This window comes from Thalassophryne amazonica, chromosome 5 (genome assembly GCF_902500255.1).
Source record: "Thalassophryne amazonica chromosome 5, fThaAma1.1, whole genome shotgun sequence".
NCBI classification, from domain to species: domain Eukaryota; kingdom Metazoa; phylum Chordata; class Actinopteri; order Batrachoidiformes; family Batrachoididae; genus Thalassophryne; species Thalassophryne amazonica.
The window spans coordinates 23636229-23663344 of NC_047107.1; the positions used below are offsets into that span (position 1 = coordinate 23636229).

Consider the following 27116-nt stretch of genomic DNA (forward strand, 5'->3'; position numbering starts at 1 on the left):
TACCTTGAAGGTTTATGTTGCTGCAATCTCTGCCCGGCACGTCTACACTGATGGCCGGTCAGTGGGTTCACACCTCTTAGTGTGTTGTTTTTTGAAAGATGCTCTATGTTTGCGGCCTCCAAGACTTGCACGCGTACCTTCATGGGACCTTCCTCTAGTCCTGGAGGGTTTAAGCGTATCCCCTTTCGAACCAGTCGAAAGTGCTGATCTTAAATGGGTGTCAGTGAAGACTGCCTTTCTACTTGCACTGTCTTCAGCTAAGCGGGTGGGAGAGCCCTATCAGTCGCTGGGGACTGTTTGCAATGGAATTCTGATGGATCTGGCGTTACGCTGTGGCCTAATCCGTCCTTTTTACCCAAGAGAATTTCAACTTTTCATGTTAACCAGCCAGTTTCCTTGGCTGTGTATGTCCCGGATTCTGATCCAGGATTATCTGTTTCAGGTTCCCTGTGTCCTGTCCGAATGCTGAAGCAGTACATTAGTGCGACTGCCGGGATCCGGAAAACAGATGCCCTGTTTGTGTGTTACGGTGATTACAAAAGAGGCTGTGCTGTCTCAAAGCAGCAACTCTCGCATTGGGTCATGGATACCATTTTACAAGTATACAGGTCCAGAGGTCTTCAGCCTCCTAAGGTTACGTGCCATTCTCCCAGAGGGGTATCCACCTCCTGGGCTGCACTGAGAGGTGTCCCTTTGAGTTATATTTGTGCTGCTGCTACGTGGGCTTCGTCCTGTACCTTCGCCCGCTATTACAGACTGAATGGCTGCTCCTCCTGCGGTGACTTTGGCGGTGTTGTCTGCCTCCACTCCCCACTGCTGATGCGAGGTGAGTGTGACTCTTCGTGACCTTGTTGGTATTAAGTCATCCAGGTGCTAAAGCACCGCCTTCTTGCGGTCAGGAGGAATGAAACAGAACGAGCGTTATGAATGTAACTACGGTTCTATGAATTCCGGACGACCGTCAGAGTTGCTTCTCACTCAAAGTCTTGCGAGTTCATTCCGAAAAGAAGAGAGCGCTGGGTGCGTCTGGTATATAAAGACAACCAGTGACGTCACCCAGGTCACATCCAATGGCGTGACTTTGTTGGTATATATTCTCGACCTCTGTGCTGCGCACATGTAGTTATCCAGGTGCTAAAGCACCGCCCTCTGGCGGTCATCCGGAATTCATAGAACCGTAGTTACATTCGTAACTCTCATTTTATTCACCCTCTGAAGTCAATGTTTGTATTAACAGATCAAAGAGGGAACATCAGAGACTTTATTTAACCACTACAAACTGTGGCTGGAGAATGTGGCTGCAGACACCTGCGATTGTTTTACTGACAGGATATGGGAAGAAGCACTGGCATCTCAACAAAAATCAGAAGAAGAGCCTTTTTAAAACAGAACTTTTATTCAGACTTTATATATACAGTGAGGAAAATAAGTGAACACCCTGCAATTTTGCAAGTTCTCTTAGAAATCATGGAGGGGTCTGAAATTTTCACGAAATTTTCAATTTTTTTCACATCCACTGTGAGAGACAATCTTAAAATCTGGAAATCACAATGTATGATTTTTTAAATAATTTATTTGTATGTTACTGCTGCAAATAAGTATTTGAACACCTGTGAAAATCAGTGTTAAAATTTGGTACAGTAGCCTTTGTTTGCAATTCCAGAGGTCAAACGTTTCCTGTTTTTCACCAGGTTTGCACACACTGCAGCAGGGATTTTGGTCCACTCCTCCATACAGATCTTCTCTAGATCTTTCAGGTTTGGAGTTTCAGCTCCCTCCAAAGATTTTCTATTGAGTTCAGGTCTGGAGACTGGCCAGGCCACTCCAGGACCTTGAAATGCTTCTTACGGAGCCCCTCCTTAGTTGCCCTGGCTGTGTGTTTGGGGTCATTGTCATGCTGGAAGACGAAGCCATGACCCACCTTCAATGCTCTTACTGAGGGAAGGAGGTTGTTTGCCAAATTCTCGCAATACATGACCCCATCCATCCTCCCTTCAATACGGTGCAGTCGTCCTGTCCCTTTTGCAAAAGAGCACCCCCAGAGTATGATGTTTCCACACCCGTGCTTCACGGTTGGGATGGTTTTCTTTGGGTTGTTCTCATCCTCTAAACATGGTAAGTGGAGTTGATTCCAAAAAGCTCTATTCTGGTCTCATCTGACCGCATGACCTTCTCCCATGCCTCCTCTAGATCATCCAGATGGTCACTGGTGAACTTCAAACGGGCCTGGACATGTGCTGGCTTGAGCAGGGGACCTTGCTGCCCTGCAGGATTTTAAACCATGACAGCATCATGTGTTACTAATGTAATCTTTGGGACTGTGGTCTCTCTTCAGGTCATTGACCAGGTCCTCCTGTGTAGTTCTGAGCTTTCTCAGAATCATCCTTACCCCACAAAGTGAGATCTTGCATGGAATCCCAGACTGAGGGAGACTGACAGTCATCTTGTGTTTCTTCCACTTTCTAATAAATAATCATAACAGTTGTCTTCTACCAAGCTGCTTGCCTGTTGTCCTGTAGTCCATCCCAGCCTTGTGCAGGTCTACAGTTTTGTCCCCGGTGTCCTTAGACAGCTCTTTGGTCTTGGCTATGGTGGACAGGTTGGAGTGTGATTGATTGAGTGTGTGAACAGGTGTCTTTAATACAGGTAACAAGTTCAAAAAGGTGCAATTAATACAGGTAAAGAGTGCAGAATAAGAGGGCTTCTTAAAGAAAAATTAACAGGGCTGTGTGAGCCAGAATTCTTGCTGGTTGGTAGGTGTTCAAATACGTATTTGCAGCAGTAACATACAAATAAAAAATTTTTTTTTTTTTTTTTTTTTTTTAAATCATACATTGTGATTTCCGGGTTTTTGGTTTTTTTTTTTAGATTATGTCTCTCAGTGGACATGCACCTAAGATGAAAATTTCAGACCCCTCCATGATTTCTAAGTGGGAGAACCTGCAAAACCACAGGGTGTTCAAATACTTATACTTATTCACTATATTTATTAGAGGTGGTATGGAAACTAAAGTCATGGTTAGGTTCATATTTGTGTTTAGATGTCACGGTTTGGTACGGGTTTGTCACAGGAGCTGCCATCAGACACTTTAGCACTGTGAGACAGTGCAAATGTAAACTTTTTCATTAAATGTTCATGAATCAATTCCATCTCTTGTCATTCACGTTGGGATGAATTTGCTGTGCAGCACATTGCGTTTTATTTTTTTGTCTTTTGTTTTTCATTTGTCTTGAATTTCTTTCTAATAGAGTGCAGTGGGCCACAGACATGGGGTCTAAAGTTGCACCCTACTGTTTATGTCGCACGACGTGTGGAGCCAGACTCCCTTCAATATTCTGTCCAGTTTAAATTTGTTTTATTTTTGTGCAAATGACAGAATCTCATAAAACCTCACTTTGTACTGTTATCCTCCCAGCTCTTTCTGTACACCGCCCTTCACAAAGTACAAACTCGAACTTTTCCACACTTTTAAATTTATTCAAAGTCACAATGGAAATCAGGCCTGGTTTCTGAAGAACTTCTCTCATGTCTGAGATCCACCCTTTCAGAACCAACAACAATGTATACAGTTTTATAAATCACTCCATGGGCATAACAAAAGGAGACCTTATTTAGCAAAACCCTTCCCTCATTGGTCCCAGTGGGCATTCGAGGGTGATCCCACCCTCTGCCACTGACCCGCGCAACAATGGGACATTTATGATTGATAATGTAACCTGAATCTCTTTGTCCTGAGTGCTAAAACCGGTTAAATTCAGTTCGATATGCACATTCCAACAGAGAAAAGTATATGAAACTAAGAATGCAATCCTAAGTCAAATAAATACTTTAATATCAAAACAAATAAAGAAAACAATAATTAAACACACAAATCAGGGTTCTCCCAAGACAACAGAACAACGGCGCAGCACCGTTATACTGCACCCTGCTCTCAGTTATTTGTCTAATCCAGCCAGGCTGTTTGTGCTGAATGGACTGCTGCCTGCTCGCCCCTTCCCCGCCGGCAGCCAACCGAGCCAAGCAGAGCCACAGCGCCGCAGCTCACAGTGAGAGCACAGTGTCTCTCAGGAAAAGAACAAAAACACTGTCAGTCTTCCAATAAAAAGAGCTCCTTCTGCCTGCGTAGCTAGTGACACATTAAGACTTTATTTTACAGATGAAAGCCTTCATGTTTCCAAAGTTTGCTCAAATAAACAGCAAAGGCGGTGTGAGAGTGATGAGTCTCCCATTCCCTCACAGAAAGAGCAGGAGCCAGCGAGAGAGAGGAGGAAAAAGTGTGAACAGCAGACGCTACACACTGTAAAAAAAAAGCAGCGAAGCAATTTTAATCAACGATCATCTTCACCACACAGCTTCAGCGAAACAATAAAGTGTGAAAAACTGATTCAGAATGTATTTCATCAAGGATTTCATTTTTAAAAGAGCAGATTTACTTCTTTACTTCTTACATTAGTATTTTTTTTTCCATTTTATTTTTATTACCATTGCTTATGCACCAATGACACCAGATCAAATTACTTGTATGCGAGAACTTATTTTGCAATAAATGTGATTCTGATTTGACAATCAAATCAGTCCAGATTTATCACTTGTTCAAACAAGACAATTAGGGGTTATATTGTTTTAAAACAGCATGCAATCCCACTCAGAAATGTTAACAAGAAAGAACTAAACTGTCAACATGACAGAAAAACTCTGCCTGTCTTACTCAGGGCTGTGAAATGAAAATTGTGAAATCCGAGGAAAATTTGCAGGGGGTCTGGGGGGGTACAGCTCCCCAGGAGCTGGGGTCTAGGACCCTGTGGGACCCCAGAATTAAATTTTTATCTAATAATACTTTTTCAGCATGCCCTGAAAGAACAAATCTCAAAATTAGTGGATATTTAAATGATCCTATATTCAACCTTTTATTTGACGTGTCAATGATGATGCTGAAATAACAGAATATGACATGGAAGTAGGACCTGGAATGATTTTCCTTTTAATTGTAAACGAAATTATGCATTAACTCAGAACAATTAAACTACATGAAATTTATGAAGACTGAAAAGACTGTTACAGCATTTCAAAAACCACAGCTAAAGCTTGTAGTATATTTGGAAAATCATGGTAAAATATTAATAACATACCTTATAGGAAGAAGTCATTTATATTCTTGTGTAAATTCATGCAGCCTAAATCCATTCAAAGCCACAATGTCTTTTTTACAATGAAAGAAAGTCTAAATTAGTGGAAAAAAGTGACATAATCTTGTGTAAAATCCTGTTTGAACAGAATGTTTATTTTCCAGGGAGAGAAAAATTCTTACCGTGTTTTCTGGTAGCATAGTTCACTTTTCCCGTTTGTTTTATCTTTCAGGTGTGTTGATGAAGCCAGCGACAATTCCACGGATTCTTGTCTTTCTCGCCATCTTCTCTCTGTCCGATGTCGGGCCGTGACACAGACATGCTGCACAAATCTTTTAAAAACTTGAAAGCTCTAAATGTTTGGGATGTCCACATGCTAAGTTTAGCTTAAGCGGCGCACAGGAGCCACACAGCGTCGCTGCAGCAACCAACCAGTCCTGCTTTATGACAACTGTCGTAACAGCTACACTTTGAGTGGCATTTTTTCTCCGCGAAACTCCGCGGATCTGAGGAAACTGATTTGTATCTGTAACACGCAGATCAGTGTCCGCGGACTTATAAAACTTACACGATGTCGCAAAAAAAGAGAACGCTTTGCGATAAGCATTTTAAAAACTCACTGATGTTCACGATTAAATAGTACATCACTAACACCCCACCCCCCCTCCCCATGCTGAAATCCGCGGAAACCCGCGGATCCGTGGAGTTTTCACAGCCCTGCTTACTGGATTAAAGGTACAGTGTGTCATTTTTAAAGAGGAGAGCAAATGTTTTGTCCATCAAACGTGTTTTTAAACTTTTCAATGTTATATTGAAAATGTTGTATTAACTTAGACAGAAACACGAAAAAGAATGTTGATATTACAACATAAGTGTCATTTTTTTGTCTATTATTCTTGCTTTCAATGCATCTAAAATGCGCACCGCCTTGGGTGATAACTGCCAACAGCACCGCTATACTAAACATTTCTGGAGAGAACCGTGCAAATACTGTATATCAAACAACTAATTAAACACACACAAATATATCTAACAGTACAGATTTGAAATCATAGTTCACAGTGTCTCTATTTGACAGCCGTTTTATTTGTGAAATTTTACACAAATTCATTAAGTTGGTGGTGTTTCTGAATGTACACTGATCGCATCCGGGGACAGTGATTCAACACAAACGCATATTAGTACAATTTCACTTCCAGGATTGTGTTTTGGAAGTTTTAGCAAAATAGCCCTAGACCTCAGAGGGTGAATTACTTTTTGTGATGTTAACAAAGACTATTTTTATTCAACAGTACTATTATATTTGTCTCCAGTTTTTTATATTTGTTTCTTGATGTTTTTGCTGATCTGATCAGTGAGTTTTGTGATCCGTGAAACCCTGACAGTATAATTTTCAGCTGGAGCACTTCTCTCATGCTATTACTCTGTAGTGCTATTCAGATGGGATTCAGTTATATCTGGAAGTGGGGTAAAAGCAGTGGTGGGCACAGTTCCGATAACCAATAATTATCGAAGATAATGTTTTAATTATCGGATTATCTTTTTAGATAACTTTAAAAACCATTATCGGACTAATTATCTTTGGATAAATTTTTGTCCGATAATTTTTAGACTGATAACGTGGTAAATAAAGCTGAACAGCTACAAACATTTCTAAAATTTAAAATCAGTTGAGCATCTACCTGTTAAATGTTTTGTAGCTGATGTGTAGTTCTACTCTCTGCAAAATAGAGAAGAGTTGTTTCAAGAAGAAACTGCTCTATCCTCTGCAGGCAAAGGAGAACAGGTCCCCCCCAAAAAATAATTTCTTTTAACCCCATACTAATACAAGGGCAATATCACCCAAGTCATCCAGAGGCATACATTTTTAACTTATGGTTCAACTTTTAACCAAACTAATTTTGGACAAGTTATTTAAATTAATGTCATGTCTGAAGTTTTATAAAGTGAAAATATCAGATATACGTTTTAGTTTTAAAGTAATGCGCTGATTTTTAAAGGTTTTAGTGTGGAGATATGCTGTGCCCAGCAGTGCATTATGGGTAGGATAGGGTAATCTCACTACGTTCATGACATGAGTAATGCATTTGAAACACTCTGATCAGGCTCTACAGACAACAGCATTAAACTCTAGTGCCTAAAACTCTTGTGAATATATTTTCTGGGTTGATAGATGTTATTGTGTCCGCGTTTATTAAATTCCACGCATCTTAAATGTAGCAGACACAGATTATCTGGAATTTTGTTTTGGCAAGTTTTCAAGGTCTCTACTGCCATTTACTGGCTAGTAGTGTTCATGGCAGTATTGGCCCTGAAGCTGGGCTGATATATTTTCAATCACTGTACTCAGTTCAGCTCAAACTGTATGACAGAACCGCACGGTGTAAAAGTTCAGAGCGTACGATTTATGTTCTCACAAGTCTCGATGGGAGTACGGAACCCGGGAGAGGTCACTTAAAGTGATATTTTTTTCTGAACCCAGGAGAGATCGCTTAAAAAGTGTTTTTTTCTGGCTATGATAATTTGTGCGCACGTTTTCCTTTAATTGAGCCCACAAATTAATAAAACGTGCTCTCAAATTAATAAAACGTACCCACATTTTCCTGGCCATGATAATTCGTGCACGCATTTTCCTTTAATTGAGCCCTCGAATTAATAAAACGTGCGCACGTTTTCCTTTCGTTCAAAATGAACTTCATAATATGACCTAAATCAGGGGTGGCCAAGTTCGGTCCTCGATAGCCACCTTCCTGACACTCTTAGTTGTCTCCCTGCGCCAACACACCTGAATCCAATGAAAGGCTCATTAAAAGTCTGCTAACGAGTCTTTCATTGGATTCAGGTGGCTGCTCTCAGCTTGCGTCTGAGCTGGAAGCCATGTAGTAAACAAGAGCTTCCAGCAGGGGGCAGGATGTTCAAAGACAGAAGTGCGGGCTCATTGTTTGGGTCTGTTGTCGCTTTTGATGCTACCAGAAGCGATCGTGTTGTTAAAACTCAAATTCAGTTTGTTAGTAGTTGCAAATGTACCAGAGACAATACTGGAATTTATTGGTTATCGGTTATCTGTAACTTCCGATACATTTTTGGGTGGCTTATCGTTTTACCAACACACCTCTGCGAGGCAGATTAAATATTAAAGGTACACATTACATTGAGAGTAGCCCATGGAAGAGGACGCGTTTGTTTTGTGCTCATACGAGAGGTGTTCAGACCATCTGCTCTGCGAACGCCGCTGAACGAGCACAGTTACAAAAAAAAAAAAAAAAAAAAAACTTGAAGCACACTTAAAACTAGATAGAAGCTAAATAACAGAAAGTGATCTGAGTGACAAATCTCATCAAAAATCTCAATCTTTTTTTTTTTTTTTTTGAGGAGCAACAGGTGTGTTCAGTCTGTGTTTTTTTTTTAGTAGACATTCCCATCTCTGTCATTAATATCAAGCTTCATTATCCTGTGGAATCTGCAATAAATACTACAGACGTCCTTTGGTATTACTCCACTTCACCACAGCCCTTTAGGCATACTGACTGTTGTTTTCTCAGCCGGTGTAGCAGAAACGTTATGTACTGACAACTCTTTCCCCACATATTGACTCACCGAGGTTGATCCAAACTCCACCCGGTTTAAGAATCTTCCAGATGGTGTCCACGTACTCTAGTACATTGTGAGCTGTGTCAATGAAGAAGCAAGTGGCCACACAGTCCCAAGAATCTGAGTGAAAGACAACAATATTAACTGCAATGCTTCGATAATCTATTGTTAATGAAGTACACAATTACTCATTGCGTACAGATACATCAAAACATTTGTATTATCATGCCTGTGGACAAAGCCAATTTAGGACGTATTACACTGGTCAACACGATTTTTCTTGCATGGAGTTTTTCCAACAGATTTTGTGTAATTTGAGGGCATGGAATCTGAATGTGAGGTTATTTTTGGCAATCACATCACTTTTTGAGATATGAAACCATATTTCCCATATCAAGCATTGACACAAAAGCTGCAGCCTCGCACACCTCTTCGGCGCCATAAACAATATTGCAGCTGTTGAGATCTCTGGTTCTGGACGTCACAGCTAGGGAACACGTGCCGTGTTGGGAAGGACATGACCTAACAACTGTCCACTGACGCACGTGTGTCTGATTGCTGTCCTCTAATGGACATACATAAAAACATAGCGCTTTTGCGACGGGCTGCAGCGAGCAAGCGCACATTGACAAGCTGCCCACATTGAAAGGCTGCACCAGGTGAAACGGACCGTCAGATCATAGCATGCAGCGGGCGATCTGAATGTCACGTCACCCATGTGAGCTCTGTTCCACATGACGGGGTGTCAGTCCTGCGGGGGCCCATCCACAGGACATGCATGTCGGGTTGGACACATTCATGTCATTTCATGGTCATCTATGACCATGGGTCATCTACAGAGGAACAGACGGTTCATACTTTTATTACCGCTCGATAAGAGTGATTCAATAAAATGCAGTGTTTTTTTTTTTTTTTTTTTTTTAAAAGGTGTGTGGTTTTATTTTTTATTTTTGAATACGTTATCTCCTTGTTGATTTCAGGCATTTTACACACCTTTTATAGGACAGCAATAGTAGTGCAGTGGTAACGTTTCTGGCTAGCAATCAGAGCTTTTGTAAATTGCAGGTTCGAATCCCACGGGTGGCATGTATTTTTTATTTTTGCCACAGCAGCTACGCAATGTCATTCCACACACTCCAGCTGCTCACACTGTGCTCCCGGATTGTTCACGCCTGCCGAACCACGTGTCCCTCCCGACGTCAGCTCGATGTTTTCGTGGGTCGCTCAAACAAGCTGTTTCGCCGTGATTCATACTATGTGTGAAGGGGCCCTAAGGGAAAAACACCCTCTGATGATATTGAGGAAGAAACCTCTAGCAGACCAGACCTTTTTGTTTATTTTTTGCCCATGACCTGACCCCTAATTAAGCTACAGTACCCAAATAACCACAATGTCCAGCAACAAAGCTGTGTTCCACAACTTCATTGTAACTTAGTTTCTCTGAGGTCATGTGTGAGGCACTGAGTCATAGGCCTTCCTGTAGTCAATCCAGACTGTGCTTAGGTTGGTCTGGCTGGTCTTCAAGTCCTGGTTTGTTGGAGGGTCTATCACTTGGCACTGGTGTTGTGCGATGCCTCTTTCTCACAGATTTTGTTCCAGTGTTGTTCAGTCTCAGTTCTGGGTGGGTCTGTTTGGTGTTACTGTTTTTCCCTTTTCAGCTGGAAGTACATGCTGGATGGGTCACTGGAGAACAGGCCATTTATTTTCTTGGCCTCTGCTCCTCTGGTGCATCTCTTCAAACATATGCATGTTATGTACAGTTGTGTACTTCTTATCCATCCAGGATTTTCTGTAACTCTGTTAATTGGCCAACATCCTTCTAGGCTTTCCGTATTTGGGCCTCCAATCTTTTCCTCCATGGGGGTATTCTTGATCAAGGATTACTGTGGCAGTGGCATATATGAGCTCATTGATGAAAAGCCTGTGAGGCCTTCAAAAGTTCAAGTGGGTGCCTCTGCTGTTAAACAATTGTGGACAATGTTGTGGACTGTTATGTTTTTCAACCAATCAGACTTAAGAATTTGCTGTGGTGGACATGTTCTTTGACAATCTGTGGGCTTTTAGCTATCTTACAGCAACATCAGCAGTGTGTGTGTGGGTCATAATGGAGCAAAATAGTCGATCGATTTATAAGGACTAGAAGAAACAGGAGCTCATTACCGCAATATTTTTTTAATGGAGAGGGAAGGTCACAAGTTTATGACCCTCCACTGTACTGTCACCAACACAAGTTATTAGCCATCAGATAAGTTTCTTAGATACAACTGTTAACCCTCTGGGGCCTACGCCGTCGTATACGACGGCTGAGACCAAGCTTTACTAAATTCTAAACAACTTTTTAATGATATGAGATAGAGAATTTTTTTTTTTTGCTGAAAAGTTAACTCCGCGGACTTTCGAGCCACCACCCACCATCTTTGTACTCCTCATAGAAGCTGTGTGATGATGTACACAATGTGAGTGTCCAATCGGAATTGGTTAACCGTCACACGGTTTCACAAAATCCAATCGTAGGGCAGATTCACCTCACGTGACACACCAAAGATTGTTTTTAGAAGTGATGTGTTACTAGTTGGCCCGTTTGAATAGCTCCCTGGCTGCTCCAATGCACCCTGCGCCATTACGCACAACGAAAGTGAGCAGATGGAGCAGATGGAGAGCGCCTCATACAATCTCACGTGCTCAAACGGAGTGTGTGAGTATCAGGATTGCTCAACTAGTTTTCCTGTGAATGTTATTGGATAAGCCTGTGGCAAGCTCTCTCGCTCCAGCGTAAAGCACTGTTTACCATATCAATGGAGCGGGGGGGAGGGCGCTCCTCAAACTGAATGAGCCTTGAAGTGTGAATGTTGCTTTCAGAGCAGGAGAGAACAAACACAGTCAACTTCATAGAAATTTATGATGTGACATTTGTGTAATAGACAGAAATTGCTTTGAGATGAAGACAAACAAAACGCATAGACCATTTGGTATATATTGTTCAAAATGTGCATTTGTGTTTATTGTTTGAAGCTTTTTGTTGTACAGTCTTTCACAGAGCCCGAATTACCTTTATAAAGTGTCAAAACAGTTGTTTATTATAGTTTGCTGTGTGTTTTGAATAAATGTGTGTGGAAAATTATTTTCCGCTTTACTTTTTCCTTTCTTATTTCTGATTGTAAACCTTTATTACACTTATAAAACACAACTATAGCATATGTATTTGGAAAGCAGAGGTTGTCCTGAAAAAAAGAGACATAAAACTTTATTGTGGGATGCAGGGAGAGCTGTTAACAGCAATAATAAAACATTTTTGCCAGGCGAGTGAACTGTTCAAAAAATGCCCTCGGACCCCAGAGAGTTAATAAATACCTTAGAAATACATATGTCATATTACTGATTTCAAACTCTCTAAACCCATGCTAATACATTGTTGCATTACTGCTGGGGGTTATGTGAGGTTAAGAGTGATGACGGTCAGCAAGTTTACACTGGGTCAACATGTTCCTGATATGTGCACAGTAATTTACTGTACTCATGTTAAGATATTTGTGTGCACCAAAAGTATATCTTGTAAAAGCTAGCGTGTTTCATTATCTTGTTATCATGTGAAAAGACATAACAGCATAGAGAATAGAGAGACTTTATTGTGATTGTAATAAACAATGAGTATTGAGTATTGGGAGGGGGGGCTGTTCCTCAATCTGCTATTCTGGTTTCTTATATCGCAGAATTGCTTCCCTGATGGGAGCGGGGCAAACAGATGGTGTCCGGGATGTGTTTGGTCAGTGGAGATCCTGGTGGCGCTCCTCTGCAGGTGTCCAGCATACACAGGATCCAGGACAGGAAGCTCAGCTCCAACAATCCTCTGGGCTGTCCTCACAACCCGAGCCAATCAGGCAGTGGTTCCACTAACACAAGGCCCTGCTTTCACGTTTTTAAAAGTTTGACCGTGTTAACTACAGGGCCTAAACGTGACATGGCATTTTTCGATCAGGAAAGCACACGCATGGGAGGATCACTTCTTTATCAATGATGTCAATGGATGTCTTTAAAAACCTTACTATAAACTGTGTTTGGAGTCTCTTTCCTGAATGAGCTCCTGTGTGACTTCAGGATGGTCAGAACCCCAGATCTGGTATGATTAACTTCACATGAAAAGAATAAATTGTAATAACAGAGTCTCACTGATCCAGGACAGACCCAAAGAACCCAGGGATTAACACAACCCACTATCTGGTGGCTGTGGCAAATACTACAAAACACTGGCACAGTGCACCACTTGACAAATTATGATGGAAAGAAACAATGATTGCTTCTATACTGTGATGTCAGTCTGCTAATGGCAATGGATGATAGACTTGTCCAACTACCCAACTCTACTGTGTGTCCAGATAAGTGGGAGAAAGACAGTCTCCTCTGCTCCACATTAAAATTAAGATCACTGTAAACCATTTGAGTGACACAACAGTCAAAGCTTCCTGCATCTTTTACTGACCTGATTCAGTGTAGACCTCTAGGAAGTCCCCTGCTACCATAGAGAAGTCTGAATCTGGTGGTAGGCTCTGAGGGTTGACATCAGGAAAGCTGACAGGTCGTGTCTGGTCAGATGACTTCCTGTTGTTGCTAAACTGGTGGATCCAGGGGTACAGGGTCAGAGAGTTCACCTTTACACACCTGAATGGACCAGTCCAAACTTATAAGTATGTGTATGTAAGTGCTATCTTCTGCATAAGAAGTGAGTATGAGTCCACCAAACAACAGAATTTTGAATAGGTTACAAATTTAGACATGTGACCAGCCTTTCCCAAATTAAGAACACCACAGCCCATATTGTAATCTGAATATCTTCTGAGGCCCACCCACACCTTTAATCAGTATACTGATCAACAAATGAGACTAACATTGTGAATATTAAGAGAGTAATTTTAAAACTTTATTGCAAAAATTGAAAACCAAAGACTATTTTTAATGACCTTTCACAGCTCACCTGCAGCACTTTCACAGGCTACCAAAAGGCATCGGCCCGCACTTTGGGAATCACTGATTTAGATGATGAAATGACAAGTAGTGTGGAGCTGATAGCAGAATACTTTTTTACTCAGTATTACTTGTACCCAACACAGCATGCCAATGAATTTATCAAAAAAGATCAACTACATAGACAGCAGTGGCTGAAAACAAACAAAGAGATACCCTGCATGAATGCATGGAACGGAAACTGAGGACTTTAAATGTAGGGTGTGGCTGAAGTGTTTGGGTATATGGTACCTGTTCAGAACAAAGTTGGAAGAGAACAGCATGAAGAAACTCCATTCATTGCCCTGGCAGGTATAACCCAGTTGAGCGATCTCCCAAGCCAGACGGCCAAGTCCAGCACCCGGAACCAGCACACTAACCTTAGATAAAGTACTAACATAAAAAAAGGTACAAAATGCACATATGAAATATATGTCAGTCACCAAAATAATGAACAATATCTCTATCATTATTATTCATGCATCATTTGTTCTTTTACAGACAAAATGAGTGCTCAGTATTGAAAGTGGTCAGTATATTTGCACAAGTTCAGTGTGTATTTCTCACCACTGTTTAGGAGGGAAGAGTCTCTGGATCGCCTGAATGATGGGCCGGTAGCAGGACTCCCTCTCAGCCTGACCTGCCTCGCTCCAGTCTCGAACAAACTGCTTTATGGTGGATTTAAGCTTGTCCATATCAAAAGTCGACACTGGACGTACCTGCTTCGACTCAACCTGAAGGATGAAGGATAAGAAGTCCATTAAATGGTCAACCTGACTCCTCTTGGGAAAAAAGACAACACTATTATATAAAGTACCTGCATTCATTCAGATCAAGCAAATATCAGCTACAAGTGTCAACTCACAAAATAGATTTACACGTTTGTCAGGGAAAAAAAAAAAAAAAAAAAAAAAAATCATTTTATCCATTCATCTGATCTCATGACACAAATTTTCAAGCTTTATCTTACAAGAATATCACAGCAAGATCAGCTTCAGCATTTTGCAGTGATCAGTATTGGCTTCATAAATGCAGCAATTTTTTTCCAAGTGCTCCAACTGCCATTAACAGCTTGCTGCCTCCTGTTTAAGGAGCATTAAGACTAAAGGGCCTTTCACATTGAACACGTCAGACCAATCCGTCAACGCTTCCCAATCTGTCGGATGCATTTCGTGAAGTCAGATGCTTCGCTTTGGAAGCGGTAAGGGGGTGGAGTTTTCTACATCACACTCTGGCTATATCCACAACCTGAAAAAAGTTCAGCGAACCACAAAAAAGGTTTAAAAAACAGCAGTATAACGATTCTCCCATCACCCTGCTGGGAGAAGGTTTTTTCAGCTGCTTTTTGGAGTGACGCCGACCGAGGGAAGACTGACGACTTGGTGGGATATCGATCGAACCACGACAGCGGGCCGACCCGCATGGAGATGTCGGCCTTCAGGCAACATTCCTGGGCAGACCGAGGCAGGCAGCCGGGGGGATGGAGCAGACCCACTCAGTCCAAAATCTCCCACTTTTTGGATATATGCGAAGTCCCAGTTTGCCCAACGGAGTTTAGTTCTTCAGCTTTATCGAGGTGAGAATAATATTAAAATAAAATGTGACATTTGCACTGCTGTGAAGGTTTAATGCTCGGCTAACGTTAGCTTAGCCTTTTAGCACAGTTGATCTGAGTGAACGCTTTAATTTGTAAATGGTTCAGTCTTTTTTATTTTTACCAAATAAAGCTACAGCTTTTTTCAGAGACCATAAAAGCTCAACTTTAAATAACTTTCTTTGGGGGGCGTTTTTTTTTTTCTTCCTTTTTTTTTTTATATATAAACTGTTTAGTGTTTCTTTACATTTAAAGAAATATTTTTATTTGTCTCAATCAGGAACATTTGCTGTGCAGACAACCAACTTTCTATTGATGAGCTGAACACCATGAAGTCCAGTCGAAAGAAAACATCTCTGCTCTTCAGCAACACCACCAGAGTTCAAAGCTGCAGAAGAGACCTTCATCTGGTCCCGAGAATCCAGCAGAACATCACCTGCTTCTAAATAAAAGACTCTTTCAACAGCAACTATTTTATTTTTGAAAAAGCTGTTTCATTTTATATTTTAAGAATAAATGAACCGATCATTAAAAATGTCCACGAATCAAAGTCAAAAGACATTTGCACAAGTAGAAGCTCTCCACTTATTGTGCTCAAATTCATATTTTAGAAATGACTCTGTCCTGATAACAACATTAAAGGCAATTAAATATTTTGACAAAATTACAAGTTGAAATGACTATATATATACATAAAAAAAATTCATCATGAGGTTTATGTCACAGAAATCCTACTTTACAATCACACTGCAGTCATTGTTAAATTATTTCCTGTTGCATTTATAATAAACATTTGTATTTATTTAGTGTCTGTTTTTCTGGTTGAAATGAGATATAAATAATCTACCAGACTTAAAAAAAAAAAAAAAGTACAAATTTACATGTTATTTTATTTGTCTATTTCAATTTCAATTTATTTGAAAGGGACCATGTGCAATTAAAACATAAATGTCACCATTTGATGCATTGCACCAGAGTGAGCCTTAGGCTAATTTACATCTGCAGTCCTTGACCACAAATTAATATGACACATATAAAATCATCAAATATCACAAATAAATACAACCAAGATGTTAAACATCACTTAAATAAAAACATGTAGCGACACTACGTATTGTAAATAAAATGCCCCTCGTAACACTCAAACATATACATAATCATAGGGTGTAGCAGCATGCACAGCACACAACACTGCCCCCAGTCTCACACACACACAAAAAAAGCACTAACTTATTAATGGGTGCATTGTTGTGAATTCTTTAAATATTTTTTTTATATTAACTTTAAAATCACAAAATGAGCTGCAATTTTTTTATATTGTCTGGAATAGTATTCCATTGTGTAACAGCTTTAACAAAAAAGGCTGCCTGCCCAAATGCTGAATAGCGAAGGGGTAAAACACAGTCATGTATGGAAGCTATTCTCGTAGACCTTACAAAGCCACGATAGACAAACTTGCACAAACAGGTGGGAGCCAAGCCGTTTAAGATTTTGTAAACAGCACATAAATTTGAAAATATCCTAAAATTTTCAAAAGATAATAGATTGTACTTATGTAATATGCTACAATGATGACACCTCGGTGGCCTTTTGTCAAATATTTTCAGGGCTGTTTGTACAGGGATTCTAAGGGCCTAATTGCTGTCTGGCTAGCCTGACCCCAACAAGTAATACAATATGAAAAATGGGGGAAAATTAAAGCATACAAAAATATCTTGGCAGCCTCTGTAGATAAGAAGGATCTAATTTGTCTAAATAGAGCGAGCTTATATTTAATAGTTTGTCTTTTTTTTTATATGTTTCTTATAGCTCAAATTCAGATCCAATAACACACCAAGATATTTGAATTCAGTAACAATCTCAATTTGTTCGCCCCCAATACAAACTTTTACATCTAAGATGTTCAATTTCGTTTTGGAGAAGAACATACCTTTAGTTTTACCTACATTTAAAGTGAGACAGGAGCGGTCTAACCACTCAGCCACTCCAACCAAAGCATTATTTAATTTTTCAGCAGCTTGTTGAGCTGACTTTGCATGGGTATATAAAACAGTGTCATCAGCGTAGAGTTGCATCTCCACATTACGACAAAACTGTGGAAGGTCATTAATGTAAAGACTAAAAAGTAGTGGACCTAATACAGATCCTTGTGGCACACCCATTGTGCACTTCAAGTAGCTGGAATATACATCTTTAATTTTCACACACTGGCTCCTATTAGATAGGTATGATGACACCCATGCAAGTGTGTTAGCTGAAAGATTAAAGCTGGAAAGTTTGGATATCAGAACTGTATGGTTAACTGTGTCGAAGGCCTTACTTAAGTCTAAGAACACAACTCCAACAACTCCACCTTTATCAAGACGAGATCGAATTTGCTCTGTTAGATGTAAAATGGCCATTTCTGTGGAGTAATGTTTTCTGAATCCAAACTGGGCTGGATTTAGACCAGGATTACAACTGTTAATGTGGTCTGTGAGTTGTTTTATGACCACTTTCTCTGCTATCTTGGAGATTACTGGCAATATGCTTATAAGTAAATGCTCTAAAAGTAAATGTCCGAGGTTCCTTATGTTAAACAAAAAATTATCTAATCTGAAATAACAGGTGGTTTTAATTTACAGATGAAAGGTTTCTAAACAACCATTTATTCATTTATTTAGCTATTTTAATTACAAGTGTTCTAAACTTTTTTTTAACAGTAATCAGAAATTTTGAGGTAATAAACAACATTTCCAAGGATTTTTCTTCAGAAAACTGCTCTATAAATGAGCAGTCCTGTCACACGTTTCCATTTTGTACAGATCAGTGGTTTCTGCCACTAGTCTTCCGTGTTTTGGCCCGTGCATTGTTCCTATTGGACAGCGCAAAGGTATGTCACGGCTCAGAGCGTCGAAAGTTGAATTGGGTTGAACTTTGACTGCGTCAGCCTGCCGACAAGTGGCAATGTGTGCTCCGGCCAGAAGCATCGGTTTAGCTCTGCTTTTGACGCGATGCTTCTGACGCATCTAAAAAGCAATGCATCTCATTGAAAATAATGCTTTTTAGACCGATTTTTGATACATTTGACGCTTCTGACGTGTCCAGTGTGAAAGGCCCATAAGACTCTATATTGCTTCTCCAAACTCGATACACTGGACACCCAATACTCAAATGTATCACAATATCATTACATAAATGTGCTTAATACTATTTATATCAATTTTATTCAAAAGCATTCATGAACTGTATTGCATTAATGTTGGATTTGTATTTTCTTCTGCATTTTCACCTTTTCTTTTCCTTTATAAGATCACTTAATAAAATATAAGATATTGCTTTGCATCACATCACAATTTAGTTAAGCAGACAAGTTAAATATAGAAAACATTTTTATATGGCTCGTCAATTCCACTTAGTGCAGAATTATAGTAAAATGTAGGCACAGAGTAATATGGATTAAACATTTTAGCTGTTCAAAATATTATTATTGAAATTTTGTGCATCGTTTTGCATTTCAGGAAGATGCAAAACTGTGTGCAACACTTTTTCAATTGATACATTCTGTAGATAACCTTACCCTCTCACCATACTCAATGTTTTCAAACATGTGGATGCTGTTGCAGACGATGGCCTGGAGTACTTCGTGGTTGTGTTCAACACACTGCCTAATGCGAGACAGTTTTGGCAGGACACCCGGAAGCAGATTCTGGTGGCTCTGTGGAAGGCTCCAAAACTGATGCTCTGCACGTTTGACCTGCTCCTGGACATGGACCCTTACAGGAACAAAAATGGGACAGAGCAGATGATAATGTTAATAAATCAGTGAGGCTCGTGATTCTAAACCGGTCCTCAAGCTCATTCAGATGTGCGGTCAAGTACTAACAGAGACCTGAAAGAGCTCATCAGCTTATGGCAGAGCAGGAAAAGATGAAAAATGTGTAGGTCAGGTGGCACTTGAGGACTGGGTGGAGAACCACTGAACTAGGCGATCAAGAAAAAAAATTAACAATTGTAATTACTAACAAATGGTGTAAGGAAAATTAACAAAAGGTGCCAAAGGCTAACCAACTTCAAATTCATAAATGAGATGTCAGCAGCATTTTTCTTCCGTTTAACTAAATGGCAGACAGTGTTCTACACAACTCAATTTAGATATTATCTAGCTGTAAAAGGTGGATAATGTGAACCCATTCAGGTACCCGCATTTAATTGAAATGATCAACCAAATCAAACACTATGCACAAAGCACATCAGCTCAATATCTGTAGAGTATTTTCCGCCCATGCGCCATCAGTTTTTGTCAAGTATAGGGTGTCCCAAAAAAATATACAACATTTAAAACACTCGGTTTGACCCTTAAATGCTACAAACTTAATCACTTATGTTTCTTTTTTACTTGCAGAGACCCTGAAGTTTATGTTGATGCCAAGCAAGACTCAGGAAAATGCCAAGATTAACCATACCACAGTGAACAAAAATTATTGAGTTTTGGCACCAGACCAAGACTGTCAAACAGGTGCAGCAACTTTATGCTAGACTGACAAAATGCAGGGCCAATATTGACATTGGTATGAAAAACTTCAACCTTTCAGCTTTCTATCCAGCCATAAATGTATTTTCTAGACATATGCTTTAACCATTTTCTTTGCTAATAAAATGTTGCATATTTTTTTGAGACACAGGATATACACTTGGTGCAATCTTTAATTTTAGCACTGGATTACAGTGAAAAGCAGAAGTGCTTTGGGTACCTAGGTTTGCACAGCCTGTAGTTCACTTTGAATGATAGAGTTGTCTTCACATGCTGAAGCTTGGTGAAAACTGGCAGGCCCAATTAACTGGGCCAAATTAAATGCATTTTGAGTTAACTGGCCTTGGCTAATGTCAGAATTCATGAAAATAATTTAAAAAAGAACAAACCCAAAATAAAACCACAGCACTGTGCTCGTAGAATGCAAACCTCCGCCAACACTAGTTTCCAATTCCACAAATTTTTACCTTGGAATTTTTTTTCATAAGCTAAAACATATTACAAAATATAGATCAAAAGGGCTTTAAATGTCAAAATCAAATATCTGCTAAATCCACAATACGGATCAGACGCGTATCAAACTTAGACTATTCATTGAGAGTGCCAGTTTGCACCTCAGTGTCACAAATGAGTGATTGAGGCACTTTTGATTGAGATATAATGCAAAATGTATACCAAATGGGCTTTTCAATATTAAATTCAAATGTCCACAAAATCCACATTCCAGAGCAGATACGGATCAAACTTTGTCAGAGGATAGTGAGCACCAGTCTGCACAGTGACTGGGGTATGTTTGATTAAGATATAATGTAAATTAAAATGAGGTTTTCAATTTTCCACGGTTTTTCCTGACTTTGACCTTGAAAATGTAATCACTTCTTGCCTATCAATATATGAATCGTCAGCAAAAAAAATTCACAATGATATATGAAAAATTGTGCGCTCCAGGCTGTTCACAAACAAACGGGCGAAAACATAAGCTCCTCCAAATTGGCGGAGGTAACAAAGGACAGATTTCCACTTTAAATGGTAGGAATAGGTGTTGTGAAGCAGTTGTCAACATGCTAATACTAGATGTAACTTACCTGACAAGATACAGTCAGACTTGAACAGAGACAATGCAGGCAGTAGCAGTGTTAAAGGATGGAAGGCTGGGCAATCAATATATACTAAATGTGGAGGTCCCATTTTTGTTCCCAATGTTCTCTAGATCTGCTCACCTCACACATCATCTCTACGCTCTTGATCTTCCTATATCCTCTGTACTTACGGATAGAGCCCGACCCATATAAGCCCTTTTCAAAGTACTCACTATCAGCCGAAATTCTGCCGATAATTTCTCACAAACAGAACAGTTACTGAAATTACGTTTGTGTCGGCAATGTAAAATGTCCTTGTACCGTTTGTCCATGTGTATCTTTTCCTTAGAGATTAATGCAACTTTGCACAGATTTTTTTTGTACTAGACAGTTCTTTGTTACTGTTCTTGAAAATTGCAAAACATACTACAGGGTTCTTGTGAAAAGAATCTTATTTTACTCTTACAAATATGTTTTCCTCACATTATATCAGGGTCCATGTTTTCTTGTTAAAATGTTCTACCAGCACTAAAACCAACCACTGCTTGCACTAAGGATGTTTGAAAGTTTTTTGTTCTTGAAAGTTGCAGAATAGAAAAATAAAGGAGTGTTGTGAAAATAATGTTTCCTTAGTGTTTGCATTTCTTTCCTCTCACAATTACTTGTCTGCAACTGAAAAAGTTTTTCTACCTATAATATAACCCATATCTAAGCTGCAGCAACAAGAGGTACAAGGTGAGATGTATTTTACAACTCTTTTTAAGGATATGTATTTGCTAATTTCACAAAGGTTTAATTCCCAATTGCATTTTTTGAACTTGAAAATTCTTCTCTGTTATAAAGTTAATCAATATGAGGACAAAGCTTCAACTTTTAGCTCATACCTTTTTTTTTTTGTTAAGGGTCCAAAAAAGAACATTTTATTCATAAAAAAAATATCGGCTGATTTATCGGCTATCGGCAAATCAGCCGATTTATAGATTATCGGCATTTTTTCATCCAAATATCGTTATCGGCATCAAAAAAAATCCATATCGGTCGAGCTCTAGTTATGGATACACATCATGTCTCTTTCACAAATCCCCTGAATTGCCAACATTTTGGGGTTAATTAGAACCGCTGATCTAGGATATACCACCAATTTCCGCCAGATGGCGCTTTAGCAAGTATGAATCCAGTTTCAACGAAAATTCAGTAAGGTATAGCTTATATATTATATTCCAATTCTAAGGTGGAACTACGCTAGTATATAAAGGTATATCTAAATATCTAAAAAGGAAGAGTAAAATATGAGTAGAAAAGAGTAGAGCAGAGCCACTTAGGTGCCCCATGTATGACATTCAATGCACTGTCACTAAGCACTGCTGTTTTTGCATCTGTATTTCATCAAGGTAGGTCACTGAAAATTATCTAAAGATGTTTTCTAGGGCAAAATCATCCACAGATTCCAAATCTGCCATCACATTTGCACCAGCTATTATGGTTCGGGTGCTATGGGCCCCGATTTGACACCAAAAACAGCGCTTGGGCAGCCTCCCCAAATGAATAAAAACAGTATAGTTTTGTGAAAGCATTGCTTCTTAATTATTCCAAACAAATGTCAGCATGTTTTTATTACACTTTGTTTCCAGTCTTGCCTTGAATTTCGTGCATTCTCGTAATTTATTATAATCTGTCATTCCCATCGTACTTCAGTATACACAAGGTGGCGCCATTCATCCTTAAGGTAAGAACTATACAAATTGTAATTGTCATTTACAGACTTCACATTGTGCATTGTACAACGTATTGAAATACTTATATATACGTAAATAAGTATTTGAACACCTGGGATTTTGCAAATTCTCCCACTTAGAAATCATGGAGGGGTCTGAAATTTTCATCTTAGGTGCATGTCCACTGTGAGAGACATAATCTATAAAAAAAAAAAAAAAAAAAAAAAAATAATAAAATAAAAAATAAAAAATCCGGAAATCACAATGTATGATTTTTTTTAATAATTTATTTGTATGTTATTGCTGCAAATAAGTATTTGAACAGCTACCAACCAGCAAGAATTCTGGCTCACACAGACCTGTTAATTTTTCTTTAAGAAGCCCTCTTATTCTGCACTCTTTACCTGTATTAATTGCACCTGTTTAACTTGTTACCTGTATAAAAGACACCTGTTCACACACTCAATCAATCACACTCCAACCTGTCCACCATAGCCAAGACCAAAGAGCTGTCTAAGGACACCAGGGACAAAACTGTAGACCTGCACAAGGTTGGGATGGACTACAGGACAACAGGCAGGCAGCTTGGTAGAAGACAACAACTGTTATGATTATTTATTAGAAAATGGAAGAAACACAAGATGACTGTCAATCTCCCTCGGTCTGGGATTCCATGCAAGATCTCACTTTGTGAGGTAAGGATGATTCTGAGAAAGCTCAGAACTACACAGGAGGACCTGGTCAATGACCTGAAGAGAGCTGGGACCACAGTCACAAAGATTGCATTACTAACACATGATGCTGTTATGGTTTAAAATCCTGCAGGGCAGCAAGGTCCCCCTGCTCAAGCCAGCACATGTCCAGGCCCATGAAGTTCACCAGTGACCATCAGGATGATCCAGAGCAGGCATGGGAGAAGGTCATGTGGTCAGATGAGACCAGAATAGAGCTTTTTGGAATCAACTCCACTTACCATGTTTAGAGGATGAGAATAACCCCAAGAAAACCATCCCAACCGTGAAGCATGGGAGTGGAAACATCATACTCTGGGGTGCTCTTCTGCAAAGGGGACAGGACGACTGCACCACATTGAACGGTGGATGGATGGGGTCATGTATTGCGAGATTTTGGCAAACATTCTCCTTCCCTCAGTAAGACCATTGAAAATGGGTCATGGCTGGGTCTTCTAGCATGAGAATGACCCCAAACACACACAGGGGCTCCGTAAGAAGCATTTCAAGGTCCTGGAGTGGCCTGGCCAGTCTCCAGACCTGAACTCAATAGATAATCTTTGGAGGGAACAGACTCCAAACCTGAAAGATCTAGAGAAGATCTGTATGGAGGAGTGGACCAAAATCCCTGCTGCAGTGTGTGCAAACCTGGTGAAAAACTACAGGAAACGTTTGACCTCTGTAATTGCCAACAAAGGCTACTGTACCAAATATGAACATTGATTTTCACAGGTGTTCAAATACTTATTTGCAGCAGTAACATACAAAAAAATTATTAAAAAAATCATACATTGTGATTTCCGGATTTTTTTTTTTTAGAATATGTCTCTCACAGTGGACATGCACCTAAGATGAAAATGTCAGACCCCTCCATGATTACCAAGTGGGAGAACTTGTAAAATCACAGGGTGTTCAAATACTTATTTTCCTCACTCTATTGCTTTGTGACAATTTATACATAACAAGTTTGCATTAGACATAAATAAGAGAAACACAAGATGAAGTTTATCCTTCCTCGATAAGGGCTCAGTGTGTCTGTTATAGCTGCCACTTCAAAATGCTTTGAAAGCTTTCTTTTGGAAGCTAAAACGTTGTCTCAGTATACTGCTGCACACTTTACCGGGTCAATGACTCACGATTAGTACACTCTTTCTTCACCGTCAGGGGCCGAAATATATTTTTTTTAACCTACTTGCACTGGTGCTAGTAACAAAAAAATTACTTGCACCAAAAAAAAGTTACTTGCACAACCAAAAGTCACTTTAGTCACTTTCACACCGGGCCCACTTCGAGTTGCTTCTGAAATTATATTGTTTTTGGTATCTCTTCAAGAGACATTGAAACAAGAATTGTGCTGAACAATACCTTACTGTTAGCGAAATATTTTATACATACATGTAAATGCAAGAAAGTAAAGCCCATTTTCACAGTTTTTAAAAAACAAATTCAAGATAACTATGTTAAATCCCTGAAACAGATGACATGTAAAAATGCACTCTCTGATGGAAGCCATAGAATATGTACAACTTTTTGCTGACCTCTAATGTTTGTATATGGATGCATATCTTTTTGTGTGTGTGTGTGTGTGTGAAGGATGTATCCCCCTTTTTTTTCCTCCTGTTGTTACCAGTGCCCTGTAAACCGCAATAGAATGTTTCAAATTGTTAAATGCCATGATGTTTTGTACATTTAATTCATTTTAAAAAATAAATAAAGAAAGAAAAGATTTGCTTCTTCATGTGGCATCATGACGACGCAGGAATTTCAGCGTCAGGTGCGCGCAGCAGGGGGCAGAGAGGAGGTGAGAACGCAGCCTGCAGGTTCTCTGCACAGAGAAATCAGAGTGCAGTTTGGCTGCAGACAGACTGTGCACTCTGATTTCTCTTCCACTTTATATTTATTCTCGTGCTGAGCTGCAGCTCTGCCCTCTGAGTTCTGTTATAGTTTATCTTTCCTCCTGTGACCGTGAGATGCGCACGCGCGTGAACGAACCGTCCGTGAGTAAATGTGGAAATGTCTGGAGTTATACTTCACGTGGACATGTCCTGTCTCTGGCAATCAGTCTGTGAGCAGGACTTATGTCCTTTTTTTTTAAAACAGTGATGAGGGAGTTTGAGTGGAGAGTGAGGAACTAACAGCCTGCAGCCAGACATTTTTTTTTCGTGTGCGTGTGAACAAATCGTCACAGCAACTCGCTCCGTGAGAGTCATGAAACGCAGGGAAGACGAGACAACACACTGGAAATTGTTTTTTTCCTTATTTATTCCTTTATTGGTTCATTCTACTGGTGCTTATAGCTGATAAAACATGGATAAAGTTACTTGCACCAGTGCTAGTGCAGTATAAAATTATGTGCACCGCTCGAATATGTGCACAAACTAGCACATGCACGTAGTATTTCAAGCCCTGACAGTCCAAAGGACATGTACTTTTCTAGTTAAACAATAAATGCAAGACATGTCGCTAGCTCAGGAGGAATTAACTTTGGATTACGTATGTTTTGTCCGCTTCATCTCAGGTAAGTAAAATTTACTGTAATCATAGAATTTAGTTAAATTCTGCATTGTGCAATCATTTTCTTCTGCACTTATACCTAATGAACATACCCTCCTCCGTGGTGTCAATTTTGAATCAGCTGTTGCTGTGAGCTCATCTTTAACACTTGAAGTACCTCTGACGAGTTTGTTGCCTTTATTTTAAATTGTAGTTCCCAATTTCGCCACCAGGGTCTTGTCGCACTGCATAGATAGACGCTGCGTTTGATTTTTTACCAGACTGGTTTTTTTTTCTTCTGGTTTTAATAACTACGACATGGACTTACCCAAATGGTGGGAGCACACTAAGGCCCACACTTTATTAAATGGCAGTCATGAAACAATAACGAACAATAGGAAAATGTTTGTTTTAAATTGTTATGAGAAAGGAGATGCAAACAAAGAGAATGCAACCTAAAAATCTGATAATTACCACACAGAAAAAGCAATTCCTGCTCATCGTAATAAGCCATCAGAAATAATTTAAGACAGACAACCCAGCAGGATGTTTTAGCTTTTAAGTCTCTCCACTTTTATTCGGTAACACTGTAATTTCACAACGGACAAGACCGTATACATCGAACATTACGTGAACGCATCTTACCGGTAAAATCGAAACGCATCGATAATCCTCCAGAAATGCTGCCTCTCCAGCCTGGCCTCCTCCTCCGGACTGTGTTTTATTCTTTCTTTACAAAAGTAAGCTCGAGCTTTAGCAAAATTTTCCGCTTCTCTTTCGGCCATGTCTGAAGCATATTCAACCCAGCCAATGAAAACGCGGTAAAATCTCTCTTCTCTGGATAAATATCCAGCAAAGCAGAGGCCCAAGCAGTGTAACACTGCCCCCTGTGTTCGGGGGTGAACTAACGATCGATCCGACAGGCAGATAGGAAATAGATACAGAGGGTAAAATGAGTATCTGACTGTTGTTTGTGTGTATGCACCGAAGAGCATTTTGGAGTATTTGGTCTTCTTGGAGTCCCTGAATGGAGTTCTGTATGGGGCTCCGGTGAGGGACTTTAACGCACACGTGGGCAATGACAGAGACACCTGGAGAGGTGTGATTGGGAGGAACGAGTTCCCTGATCTAAACCCGAATGGTCATTTGTTATTGGACTTCTGTGCTGTCACGGACTGTCCATAATGAACACCATGTTCGAACATAAAGATGCTCATAAGTGTACATGGTACCAGAGCACCCTAGGCCAAAGATCGATGATCGATTTTGTGATCA

The 27116-nt window shown here is 39.8% G+C and overlaps 1 protein-coding gene across 1 annotated transcript in view; it reads right to left on the bottom strand.

Annotated features, from left to right (window-relative positions):
• The window catches only part of carnmt1 (carnosine N-methyltransferase 1), a 38747-nt gene extending 12092 nt beyond the window's left edge, over nt 1-26655 (bottom strand). The window contains exons 1-6 of the mRNA XM_034169797.1: nt 26487-26655; nt 18870-19065; nt 14284-14450; nt 13969-14109; nt 13196-13374; nt 8725-8838 (exon numbers count right to left, since the gene is read on the bottom strand). Coding sequence (XP_034025688.1) covers nt 8725-8838; nt 13196-13374; nt 13969-14109; nt 14284-14450; nt 18870-19065; nt 26487-26626 — 937 coding nt within the window. The 5' untranslated portion in view covers nt 26627-26655. The remainder of the gene's footprint in view (nt 1-8724; nt 8839-13195; nt 13375-13968; nt 14110-14283; nt 14451-18869; nt 19066-26486) is intronic.
• Nucleotides 26656-27116: the final 461 nt, after the last annotated feature.